Source organism: Gopherus flavomarginatus, chromosome 8, assembly GCF_025201925.1.
Source record: "Gopherus flavomarginatus isolate rGopFla2 chromosome 8, rGopFla2.mat.asm, whole genome shotgun sequence".
NCBI classification, from domain to species: Eukaryota; Metazoa; Chordata; order Testudines; family Testudinidae; genus Gopherus; species Gopherus flavomarginatus.
In genome coordinates, this window is record NC_066624.1 from 63,805,118 (window position 1) to 63,818,683 (window position 13,566).

General features: G+C 46.7%; 1 protein-coding gene across 3 annotated transcripts in view; it reads left to right on the forward strand.

Moving 5' to 3' along the window:
• The first annotated feature begins 12,541 nt into the window (after positions 1–12,541).
• Positions 12,542–13,566, forward strand: part of IGF2BP2 (insulin like growth factor 2 mRNA binding protein 2) — a 106,267-nt gene continuing 105,242 nt past the window's right edge. For all 3 annotated transcript variants that reach the window (XM_050965503.1, XM_050965505.1, XM_050965504.1), the window contains exon 1: positions 12,542–12,782. In XM_050965503.1, the coding sequence (XP_050821460.1) occupies positions 12,605–12,782 (178 nt within the window). In that variant the 5' untranslated portion in view covers positions 12,542–12,604. The remainder of the gene's footprint in view (positions 12,783–13,566) is intronic.

Consider the following 13,566-nt stretch of genomic DNA (forward strand, 5'->3'; position numbering starts at 1 on the left):
AGATCAGCCTCTTGGAGAATGAACTGTATCCTTCCCCAGTTATCAACAATCAGCAAATGCTAGTTACACACAAAGGGAATCAGTGCAGTTTTTGCTGCTTATTGTAATAACTTCTATACTTCAGCTACTCCATGGCCTGACATTGTTCAAAAATACCCGGTGGGACGTTGCACCCCATAATGCTTTATAGAAATATGCTTATGAGTGTAAATATGACAGAACTGGAATATGTTTTATGCTAGATATGCCATGTAACATATCTCTGCATTTTTGTATTCAAAGTTAGGAATATTGGCTATATACTTGTTTTGATTTTAAGTAGCCTCAGTGAAGCAGTTGGTCAGCTTCTTGAGAAAAGACTATTCTCACTAAGTGCCCAATCAAGAAATACTTAAGCCAACAATGAACTTTGAGAGATGCCAGTCCACATCTAAGCTTTCCTGGGAAGGTGGTGTCAGCCTGTAAGGAACTGAGTCATGCATGGATATGTGACTTGCCCATGTGACTCCAAAACTCCATCTTGGAGCTGGATTCTGCATAGGAGAGGTGAAGGGGTTTCCATTCACAAGGGAGAGACTATATAAGCCCCTGGGGAAACCCATCCATTTTGTCTTCAGATGGCACAAAAGATAGCCTCTCCACTCCAAGGAGAGGCCTGATAGAAACTGGAACAAAGGACAGTAACTACAGGGATGTGAGTGATTGCTGGACCCAGGCTAAGGGGAAGTCTAGCCTGTAAAAGAGGCTTATTGAAACATCTCTAAGGGTGAGATTTACCTGCATTTAGTTTTTACTATTAGGCTTAGACTTGTGTGTTTTATTTTATTTTGTTTGGTAATTTACTTTGTTTTGTCTGTTATTACTAAATCCTACTTTTTCTATTTAATAAATCACTTTTGCCTTACTAATTAACCCAGAGTAAGTATTAAAACAGCTGTGCATATCTCTCTATCAGTGTTATAGAGGGTGAACAATTTATGAGTTTACCCTATATATGCTTTATACAAGGTAAAATGGATTTATTTGGGGTTTGGACCCCATTGGGACTGGGTATCTGAGTGCTGGAGACAGGAGCACTTCTTATGCTGTTTTCAGTTAAGCCTGCAGCTTAGCTTGTGGGGGATGTGGTTCAGACTTTGATGTGTGTTTGCAGCAGGCAAGCGTGTCTGGCTCAAACAAGGCAAGGTACTGAAGCCCCAAGCTGGCATGGAAAATGGGCTCAGAGGAAGTCCTAACACATTAGGTGGCAGTCCCAAGGTGGTTTCTGTGACCCAACCCATCACACCCACTGTGACAGGATCCCCGGGGTGCAGCCTGGGACCGTGGGACTGCTGTATCCCCTTAATTCTCCAGTCTGGGTTGTCTCTCACAATGCTTTGCTAGTGATGAGCAGAAAGCCTCTCCAGGCACTGTGATCACTCAGCACAACAGCATGTGGATCCCCACACCCAGCTAGATTGCTTGAATGCTCCCAGAGCCACTCATGAATCACACAGAGAAAGGCTCCAGCCAAATCCCCCCAGCTCCCAGCCTTGCACCTCAGGAACATACTGTCTTGCACTGCTCAAGCAGTGCAAATTTACTAATTGGTTCACCGCTTCATTGATGGAAAGTGGATATACACCAGCTTTTGTAAATCTGAGCAGATTTACCAAACACTTCAGACAAACTCACTGATAAACAGTTAAACAAATTTATTGACTACAAAAGATAGATTTTAAGTGATTGGCAAAAAATCAGAGTTAGTTACCAAAAGAAAATATAAGCACGCAGTCTAAACTTTCAACCCTATTCGACTGGGCAACATCTGGATTAAACAGTTTTTCTCACCCCACTGGACATTGCAGTTCACAGTACACAGGTTTCACCCTTGAAACCTAGGCCAGTCTCCTCTGTTGGAGTCTTCAGTCTTCTGAGTGTCCTTGATGCTTGCAGTAGAAGTGGGGGAAGAAGAAAAGGCAAAGAATGCAGCTACTGTGCTGTATTTTATACCGTTAGGCCATATGCTTGAGAACACAAGTCCAGGCATGTCTGGTGGCATTGCTGAGTCCCCAAGCAAGCTTGAGCAATTGCCCTGGTGTGGCCTTATGCAGCTGAGTCATTGAATTGTAGCTACCTCACTGGACAATGGTTGCTGATGGGTTGTTTGACATCTGCTCAGACTTTGGTTACTTTCCTTGGCATCGTGTCTGGAGAGCTAGTATCTGCGTGCTTCCCAAACTCACAGCATATTTTAGTGACCACCATACAACACAGTTCTCATAACTTCATATGCATTAATGATACACATATTTAGATAGAACAGTGACTTTTGTTAGAGATGGAAAGAAGGAGCAGGAGGACCCAGAGGCTTCTTTATTGCAGTTGTTATTCCCCTTTATCCAATTGTCGAGTAAGCCCCGAATTAATCACATCACACTCTTTTATCTAACTTAATATGTAAATACCCACATTTACAACAACACCTCCAAAATCCTTATTTAGTAATATGAACACCCATATAATGAATATTAATAGCTATATGCAGAATATATTTATACCTGCCCCTGTTTACTGTTTACAGCATTAAGCATATTATACAGACATTTTTACCTTGAAGATACATTTCTTTGAAGTAATTGTAGCCACAATTTCCCTTTGTGTAACTAAGGTTTTTGCCCGGAGGGACATTCTCTGTGTTTTGAATCTGTTGTCTGTGAGAGTAGCTTGCATGCTAATCTCACAGAGGTATTCCTTTCATCCTTTTTCTTTAATTAAAAGTCTTCTTTTAAAGAACTTGATTGATTTTTCCTTGTTTTAAGATCCAAGGGTTTTTCTGGATCTGGGCTCACCAGGAATTGGTGGGAGGTGAATCAGTCTCAGTCTTGCCAGGAAAAGGGGGATAAAGACTGCGGAAATATTTGGGGGGAAGACAGAGTTTCCAAATGACTCTCCCATAAACATTTGTTTAAACTATTTGGTGGTGGCAGCTACTAGATCTAAACTGGTAAATAAGCTTAGGGGTTATCTCACGCAGGTCCCCGCATCTGTACCCTAAAGTTCAGAGTGGGAGTGACACCTTGACAAGTACTCTGGGATGTTTGAGTACAGGCAGTCCTCGACTGTACGATGTTTGAGTTATGACGAACGGCATTTACAACGTTTATAAATTGACAACATGTTTCAACTTTCTGAAGGCAGTTTTGACTTTATGACACTCCATCTGACATTGTTCCTATGGGAAAATCAAGTTATGACGTTTTGACTTAAGACCCGATTTTCAGGAAAAAATTGTGTCATAAGTCCAAGAACTGCCTGTATTTCTAGACACACTACCCCAGCAAAAAGGGCTTTTTTTGGAAAGAAGACCTTGATCTGTAACACAATCGGGGAACATTTCTTTAGATATTGTTTCAATTATCTCTTACTCCAGCAAAGTTTTTTTTAAAAAAGTTCAGATTGGCTGGGCATGGGCTAGAAGGTGGAGAAACTGTAGGGTAAGAGGTGGTTATTATGCCTGTGTGGTGGACATGTCCAGTTAGTAAAGACTATTGAAATGCAGTTCATAACCTAATATTGCAACCTGTTAGACATTAGTTACCCAGTGAACCTCTGGGTAAACCTTCTTGGGCTTTCTATTGGCAATGGTCTCACTCGCTGAAATAAGGACTGACCCTCTGATCTGTTAGTAGTTGCAGGACAGTTGGCAGCTTCTCACTGGAAAAGAAAAACATGCCCTAAATTAGGGGAAATGATTTAAAAAATGGAATGGTAGTGTCTTGGAAAATTAATGCCTCAAGTACATATACAGCAGAATAGATAAAAGGCACTTAGAGATTTGCTGATCATTTAGTCTATATTCAAGTGGTCCCCAAACTTTTTATGCTATCCCCCCTTACCCATAATATAATCTGTCTGCACACACCCCCGGGGGCTCGGAATGGGGCCAGGAGCCAGAGGCCGAAGCTGTGGCTGTGGCTAGGGCCACAGCTGGGAGCCAAAATGGAGCTGGGGACAGTGCAGGGCTGGGTGGCGCTCGTTCCCTCCCACCCCTGTAGGGGCTGTCCTGTCCTGCTGCATCCCCATAACATTCTGCCGTGTCCCTAAAGGGCAGTGGCACACCACTGGCCCGGGGACCACTGCTATATTCGGACAGACCATTTTTGTGTGCAAAAAAGGCTACATTTGACAAATGTCTTTGGATTCTAATAAGTATAACTAACTTGTGTGGGGTGTACTAGTTAGTCAAGGCATTATTGTCTCTCAGTTTAAGGCAATGGCAAAAAACAACGTGTCCTGGGTTATACAGGAAAGATCATGTTGTAACATGGGTTACTTACCTTCCACACTGAAAACCTAGTTGGTTCTGCTGTTGTGGGAGGTTTCTCTACAGGAAAAGTGGGAAGTTCACTGGCTAAGGTTGAATTCCCAGAGGAGAGAGTTTACATCAGTTGTTTGGAAGCTTGGTTCCCCACAGCCCTGATGAGCCCTGTCATGCTGCGTTCAGTGCCAAAGGTGCTCTGTGAAAGGGGAAACATTGTCAATGAGTGCCACGGATCCAGGGGACCACCTTCAGCTGCTGCAGCATCCAAGCAGAACAGTTGGCTTGGACTGTGGAAGATAAAGCTACTACCACTGCTGCTGAATGGTAGCATGGCCCAAAGTACACTGAATGCAAAGAACAAGAGACTGGAGATGGATGAATTCTTCCTGCTTTACATTATCATGGTTCAATCCCATCTATTTCTGCTATGTACGTGGAAGCAAGCAACAGTCACTACTATTCCTACACCATCCAGTGCATAACCCCTTCACTAAGCACTCACCATGAGATGGGGGAAGTCACCACATTACCAGGGAAATATTAAATATTTTTTTCATCGCCCAGCAACACAGTTTACAACCCAGGAAGTGGAAGATGGCCCTGAATCATCAGCTGACTCTCATGTAGCAGATTTTGGCTCATCGAGCACACTAGGATGTGATATTCCATTCCAAGAAGAAATGTCTTCTCCAGCATTGCTGTGCCTCTTGGATCAGCCTCCAGTGATGTCAGCCCAATACTTCACCAGAGAGCCTGCCATTAGAGGAAAGGCAGGCCCGGCCATTAAAATAAATCAGTCAGTCTCATGCTCCATTTTTATATAGCGCATAGGAGAAGAAAGAAATGTTCCAGATTTTCCCATTATTTTGGGGTACATTGATTTATTAGGGTTACTCTTTGGGGGAAGAGGGGGTTCTGTAATTCTATCAATGTACTGCTTGTGTCACTTGTGTTCTCATACAGAGCTCTAGTTCTCCCTGCTACAAGTTCCCTCCCAATGGAGCTATCCTGCAGGACCTGGGTTCCCCAGGGCTGGGTTCTTCCAGCCCCAGAATCAGATGAACCCACCCCATGCACACAGACATTAACAGAGTGAGTCTGAGAGGACCAGGTTAATCAGCACTCCCAGGATGACCCCCTTATATGCCCTTGGACTCAGCAAGCTGGGTTGAACAGCACCTCCAAGCTGTCACCCTCATATGTCCCAAGTTCAGCACATCCCTATCCCCACTTTCATGTTACCATTGTTCTGGTAGTAACCCATGTGATGAACAAACCCCACAAGATTTTTGGGCACTGCAGGGATCTTTAGCTTAGGTACGAGGAGCGTTGCTGCAGAGCAAATGGGGAAGCCAAAAAACACCCACAAGGGGGAAGGCGAGAGAGAGAGAGAGAGAGAGAGGCTACCAGCTTAACCATAAAAGTTATTTATTGCCAGATAATAACCGTACAGGGGGATCCAAGAAAACAAAACAATTATAATATTAAATCTAACAAATTTGATTATAAAAGTCAGGTTTAGAAAACTATAACTGATCACACAAGTCAGGGTCAGAAGCCTATACCTAGAGAGAGAGAGAGAGCTGGGTTCTCATCACTCCGTGAAGCTTGAATCGATTGGGGTTCCCACATGGTGGTGGTAGCTGGGGGTACGGAGTGCTGGAGACAGGCAGAGCCCCCAGCACGATCAGTCAGGAGAAGATGAAGTCTCAATGGAACTGATGCAGATTTTGGATCCAGGCATCAGATAGGAGTTTTTGTAGGGAAAGAACAATGGTTCAAGGGCGAACACTAGATTTGTTTGTGGGTAAACTGGTGGCTCAATGGAGTACACTAAAGTTATTTTTTTTAGGCTAGACAATAGGAACTGATCATTCCTGACTATGGGCAGTTTTCCTTCGAGGTAACTCACAATATAATTAGGCAGCTTCAGTATTTTGGATACCAATAAAGAGTTTATTACTAGAATTGGTCTGATAACTACTGAGTTGGGTGTGTGCAGGCAAGTTAATTAACATCTGGAGCAGAGATTCCCCATCATGCAGAGCTTTCCTACATTTCTGGTCCCAGGGTTTAGTGTGGTTCTTGCCTTGGAATCTCTGTTCTCCATTCTGTATGCTAATGGAGATGCTTCCTTTCCCATCTTTGATACAAATGAGGCTAGGGGAGTTTCCTTAATCCTGTCACCCTCATCCAGAGGGGTTTAGGTGTGTCTTCCACTGCCTTTTCATTGCTTTTTGTAAGTCTTTCTTCTGACTGGCTTTGGTTCAAGCAGGGGCTGGGTGAGGGAAGGTCTTTCGGGAATCAGAGAGGCTGAGTACTGTGCCCTGGTTCCCCAAGAACACAGAGCTGATAGGTAACAAGTCCCCTCATTGATGGTGTGCTTGCACTGAGCGAGTATCCCCATCACATCCTTACTCTGTGGTACCAGGTCTGATCTTCCATCCATTGCAGCAGCCACATCAGTCATTGGATCGAGCAAACTAGTAGAACCAGACCAATTGCTAGTATAATTTGGAAACCGATGATCACCACAATGGGGTGAAGCATGATATTCAAAAGACCTGTTGCACCTGGGTTCCACCCAAACAAAGTCTCCCACCAGGAGTAACGCCTGTGTTTTTAACTAGCTGCTAGCCTAGAGATCTACTGGTTGTGGTGTTGAATCTCAAGTCTGCTATTCTCCCCCGAAGTTTGGAGCTTCTGCAGCTCAGTTTGTAAGGAAGGATGAGTTAATAGTCCCTTAATAAAAAGAACAGGAGTACTTGTGGCACCTTAGAGACTAACAAACTTATTTCAGCATGAGCTTTTGTGAGCTACAGCTCACTTTTTCGGATGCACAGAATGGAACACACAGACAGGAGATATTTACATATACAGAGAACATGAAAAGGTGGAAGTATGCATACCAACAGGAAGAGTCTAATCAATTGAGATGAGCTATCATCAGCAGGAGAAAAAAAACCTTTTGAAGTGATAATTAAGATGACCCATAGAAGGTGTGAGGAGAACTTAACATAGGGAAATAGATTCAATTAATGTAATGACCCAACCATTCCCAGTCTCTGTTTAGGCCTGAGTTAATTGTATCTAATTTGCATATTAATTCGAGTTCAGCAGTCTCTCTTTGGAGTCTGTTTTTGAAGTTTTTTTGTTGCAAAATTGCCACCTTCAAGTCTGTCACTGAGTGGTTAGAGAGGTTGAAGTGTTCTCCCACTGGTTTTTGAATGTTATGATTCCTGATGTCAGATTTGTGTCCATTTATTCTTTTGCGTAGAGACTGTCCAGTATGGCCAATGTACATGGCAGAGGGTCATTGCTGGCACATGATGGCATATATCACATTGGTAGATGTGCAGGTGAATGAGCCCCTGATGGCGTGGCTGATGTGATTAGGTCCTATGATGGTGTCATTTGAATAGAACTGTGGACAGAGCTGGCATTGGGCTTTGTTGCAAGGATAAGTTCCTGGGTTAGTGTTTATATTGTATGGTGTGCGGTTGCTGGTGAGTATTTGCTTCAAGTTGGGAGGCTGTCTATAAGCAAGGACTGGCCTGTCTCCCAAGATCTGTGAAAGTGAGGGATCATCTTTAAGGATAGGTTGTAGATCTTTGATGATGCGCTGGAGAGGTTTTAGCTGGGGGCTGTAGGTGATGGCTAGTGGCGTGCTGTTATTTTCTTTGTTAGTCCCTTAATGGCAGTGAGACCCATTCCCAGTGAAATGGGGGAAACCTCCTTGTAGAGCTCAGGATAAGCTTTCAAATGTTGTACAGTCCATATAGGCACCGTAAACTTACTAACAATAGTAGTTATATTACAGAAACACCGATTAACGTAAGGCACCATGGGTTGTATCCAATGTTCATTAATCAATATTATATTACATCTTGTTCTTACACACACACACATGATTTACCAACACAGACAATAACAGACCCCTCTTCCTGAATAACATCGAAAGAGGAGAGAGACTTATTCCCAGGTTGTAGGAAGAGGCATTCATTGGGTTCCTCCAATGCTTGGTCTTCACAGATATAGCCCAAACCTTCTTTTCTCCTTTTACGTTTACTGTGTTCCACACATTATTTTTCTGCCAGGCCCAAGTGTTAGGATCTCTGGAGTACATTACTGAGTTGTCATTAATCCGTAATCCCAGGGGGACTACTGGGTGGATTACTCTAATTTCTTTGCCTGCCACAGTTATCAGGAATAACTGCAAGCTTTGCTGATGTTGACTGTATGAAGCAGTAGTCTCCACCAGGGCCAGATGTCTAATTCTTCCTCCATTACATGGGGCCAAATCAAGTTGATTGCCTCCATGGGAATGTGTCCTGCTATGGCTTGTCGAATCATTCTCATGATTACATTCTGGGTGACAGTCTGAGTTTGCTCAAAGAACAGGAGTACTTGTGGCACCTTAGAGACTAACAAATGTATTTGACCATAAGCTTTCGTGAGTTTGCTCACACACTGAGATCAATGAGACATTATTCTGGAGGGACTGTACACAAGATGTCATTAAACTCTTCATCTTTTTCTATGAGTCTTTCCCACATAGGAAATACCTTACTTATTAACTGCTGTTCCTCACTGCTGTTGTTTATTCGCAGGGTCGGCAGTAATTTTGAAGTTACGGAAGAACTAGCTTCTGTACATTGTATGCATGGAACAACCATAGGTGAAAAGATTTTCAAAGAAGTTGGAAAGTCACTTTCTCAATACAATCTGCAATGGAAACAACTGAAGTGTGTTACAACCTATGGAGGTAGAAACGTGTGGTTCAAAAAAAGGTTTGGTTGGACAAATCTACAAAGCTTGTGAAAGTGCAGGCTGTCCCAAGCCTATGATTCTTCATTGCATTCTTCATCAGCAAGCATTGTGCAGGAAATATTTGGATTTGTCATGTGTTATGGAACCCGTAGTTTCAACCATGAATTTCATTTGCTCACATGGACTTAACCATCATGAGTTCCAAGCATTTCTGGTGGAAATAGAATCAGAATATCACAATTTGCCCTACCATACTTCAGTTTGATGGCTTAGCTGTGGGAAGGTTTTGTTGTGATTTTTCGAGCTTAGAACTGAAATTGAAATGTTCTTAAATAAAAATACCCAACCTCTACCTTTACTCACAAACAGTGAATAGCTTTGCACTACCAAGCACATGATTAACTTCAGTCTTAGACTACAAGGGGAAAACGGGCTTATGTGTGACATGTACACCCAGGTGAAAGCATTCGGGCAAAAACTAGTTCTTTCTGAGTCCCAACTGACAAGGGACGGCTTTGCTCATTTTACATGTTGTGAAAAGTTCAACCAAGACACTGAATCACAATTCCCAACTAGGTTTGCACAAGAAATCATTCTGATCTGAAACTACAGTTCCAGGAGTGTTTCTCTGACCTCGATGTGAATGCAGGAGAAATATGGATTGTAATCTCGAAAAACTGCCACCTGAACTTCAAATGGAAGTGATTGACCTGCAATCCAATGACTTGTTGAAGGACAAATATAAGGAAGGAAATCTGATAGAGTTCTATAAATGCCTGCCAAGTGATCAATATGCTCATGTAAAAAACTTTGTGGATTAATGTCAGTGTTTGGCACTACTTATGTGTGTGAAAAAACATTTTTGATGATAAAATATGTGAAATCCAACTACAGATCGACCTTGTCTGATGAACATTTACAATCAATTTTGATGATAGGGAACACTAACTTTGATCACAGCTAAATGCAATTTTGTCAGAAAAACATCAGTACCATTGTTCTCACTAATCCTAAAATAATAATTCTTTTTTTAATGATTTTGCATATATTTAATTTTTTCACAGTTGCTTTGGCCCACGAAGCCCCTTCAAAAATCTGATATGGCCATCATCTCATAAAGTTTGGAGACTCCTGCCTTAAATCACCACTCCTGTAAAACACACAGCACTTGTGAGCACTTATAATACAACAAAGGTAGGTTTATTTAAATGGGAATAAAGATGTAACTAGAAGTGAGAGAAAGTGATGGAAACAAATGGTTACAACATAAAACAAACTAAAAAAATATAATGTTGGATCTACATGTCTCAATAGTTCCCTTTCCTAGCTAATAAAGTAGGCTTCTCCCACCCCTCCGCACTCCAAAGTTCGGTCTGTTCCACATCTGCCTGTGGTTCACAAGAACCAGGATCAAAACATTCATGAAACCCCCCTGCTCCTCAAGGGGTTTCTCAGTGAATGGGTCCAGAGTGCTTCTCCCTACATTCTGTTATACTGAAAAAGCCTTTTGTCTTTAGTCTTGGCCTGGGCACTCTGCTGTAATGCTCTGGTTCACCTCCCAATGGTTTAGATCATTTGCTCTTGGTTTTCCACTGACTGTTCTGGGATGTGGCATGGGTAGACAACAGAACCTTGCATTACCTCACTGGCTGACTACAGAGGAGTGATGACTCCCTCTTGCTTGAAAGGGTCATCATCGAGACACATTACTCCTGTGACTAATTTCTACTCCAAGTCCATAAAGCAGACTTTCATTATAAATACAGTATTCCATAAACATTACCTGTATACACATCACACAATGATTATGAGTCTTGACAAGTTAGGAGCTTTCTGTAGATACCAACACATTCCTCTGTACAGATAAATCTCCTGTAAGACATTTTTGGTGTGGTGAGCTTTGGTCCAAGGTGAGAGTTATTTGCAAAACACAGGAGATCCTTTGCCAAGGAGCCTGTGTCACAACAGATGCTTAGCAAAATAAATCAGTGGCATAAAATAAAATCCTTTGCCAGGTTCTTCAAAGAAACTTATTCAGCCATCTGCTGTGGATTTGACTGGTATGTATGGTGGCTCCCCATTCTCCTTAGTCTCCTCTTACTTAGCCTGGGTCTCTTCTCTGGAGGCCAGCAACTGAAAAAAAGACTGAAATCCAAACAGACAGAAAATCATCTTTCTTCAGTTTACTATCAAATGTTTAGCTACAATTATGACTGGAACTCTTCAGAAATTAATCAAAATTTTCTCCTCTTTCCTTCCCTGCTCAGTGCCAATGGCTCCTTAGTGGAAAATAATCATTTAAACCTTAGACAGGACAGGGTTTTACATCTATTTAAAATGAGAGTTGGGCTCAGGGCACTTTGATGGGCTGGAAGAGAGCATGCTGAGAGCCTCCTGTGAGAAAGGTGGGGACTGGCAAGCGTCAACAGATTGAGGAGGGAGTGCTCAGATAAAGAGCCTTTGCCCCGTACAAACTTTTGTACATTTAGATTGAAGCTCTTTGGGATGAATACTATCTTACTGTTGTCTATATAGGCCTATCACAATGGGGCCCTGATATCAGCAGGGGCCTCTCGATGTTATGATAGTGGCAGCAGCAGCAGAAGAAATCAAGAGCACCAAGTGATGCATGAATCATTTGTGCCAAGCCATCAGACCAGACCTTCTCCAAGGACGGCCAGTGAAGATCTATGCACCCATTGCAGAGCACTACAACCAAAGCAAGAGCAGTGCGAAAGGAATGGGAAATTGCTGCGATCATCCCAAGTGTTTTAAATCGCATCTAAATCCCAGCTGTGGGGAGAGATGCTTGTTGTGTCCAACGGAGGAGATCCTCCAACCCTACCTCGAACAGCTGGGCTGCCCCCCACCGGGCTCCCGCCCGTGAGCCAGGTGATCTCCCAGCTCCACATGGGGCCCGGCCCCACACCAGAGTCGCCAGCGCGTCCGAGGGGCGCAGGGCGGCCGTTGCTCTCTCCTAGCCCTGGGCCCCCGGGGCCTCCAGCGCTGGGCGGGAAGGGGCTTTCCTGACCCCCGTCCGCCCGTGCCTAGCTCCGAGGGGACTCCTCATGGCCCAGCCCGCGGGGTCCGGGGCTAGTCCCGCACGGTGCCCCCGGGCGCCCCCTCTCCCCAGCTCCGGGGCGCGGAGCAGCTACCCGGCCGGCGGAAGCGGGGCTCGGCCAGCGGGCGCTGCGCTCTCGGGCACCCCGCGAGCCCAGCCCGTCCCGCACATGGTGCCCGCGCAGGCGGCGGGGAGGGCGCTGGATCCCGGCGCCGGCCGGGGAGACCCCCGCTGCGCCCCCGGCGGGCTCGCGGCTGCGGGAGGAGCCGGCGCGGCTGCCCTCGGCGCGGTGTCCCCGGGGAGGGCGGGGGGAGGCGGCACACGCGGGCTGGGCTCGGCTCGGCTCCGCCCGCTGCCCGGCTGCGGGGCGCTGTTGCAGGCTCCGGCGGGCGGGCGGGTGGCGCAGCGCGGTGCCCGGGTCTGTGCCGGCGGCGGGCAGGAGGGGCCGCGGGCTCCCCGCGAAGAGGCGGATGATGAACAAGCTCTACATCGGGAACCTGAGCCCCGCCGCCACCGCCGACGAGCTCCGGCAGCTCTTCGGGGACAGGAAGCTGCCCCTGGCCGGCCAGGTCCTGCTCAAGTCCGGCTACGCCTTCGTGGATTACCCGGACCAGAACTGGGCCATCCGGGCCATTGAGACCCTCTCGGGTAAGCGCCCGGGTGCATCGAGGCCAGGGGACCCGCGGCGCCCCGCTCCCTCGCCGGCTTGCTGGGGAGCGCCCCCGAGCCCTGCCCGGACCCTCCCAGCCCTGCCCCGGGACACCCCAGCTGCCCGAGGACCCCTCTCCCCGGGGAGCCCCAGCGCGCCCCTCTCCCGCGCGCCTCCCCGGATCCAGCGCCCCCTGTCCAGGGAGCTCCAGGGACCCTCCCCGCCCCTCCCGGGATCCCTTCCTGACCCCCCTCCGCGACCCCCGGCTCCCCCCCCCGGGGATCCCGCAGGAATGCACTCAGCTCCCCACGCCCTGCTGGCCCCCAGCCCCTCAGGGGTCCTGTCCCTCGCCCAGTGACCCCCCGACTCCCCGCCCGCGGCACCCGGGTCCCCCCTCGCCCCGGCCCTGCGGGACCAGCCGCTCCCGCCCCGCTCCCTCGCTTTTCTCCAGCCGGGCTATTTTTCCCTGATTTTTTTCTCCGATTTTATTGAGAGGAGCCGGGGCCCGGGGTCCGCCGCCCAGCCGCCCCCTCGCCACCCTCCAGGCCTCGGGCATCTTTTTACGAGGTGCCCTGACCCAACTCGCCGGGGGCGCGGAGCAAAGAGCGGCCGAGAGGCAGCTGGGGGGCCCCGAGCGAACTGCAGCCCAGCCAGGGAGTTGGAGCCGCACGGCAGCGCCAGGCCAACGCAGCCCGAAACACAGGGGACCCTCTGGCAGCCCCGGCGGGCCACTCCGGCCGAGCTGGCGCCCCGTGCCGGGTAGGGGGAAAGGAGAGGCAGGAG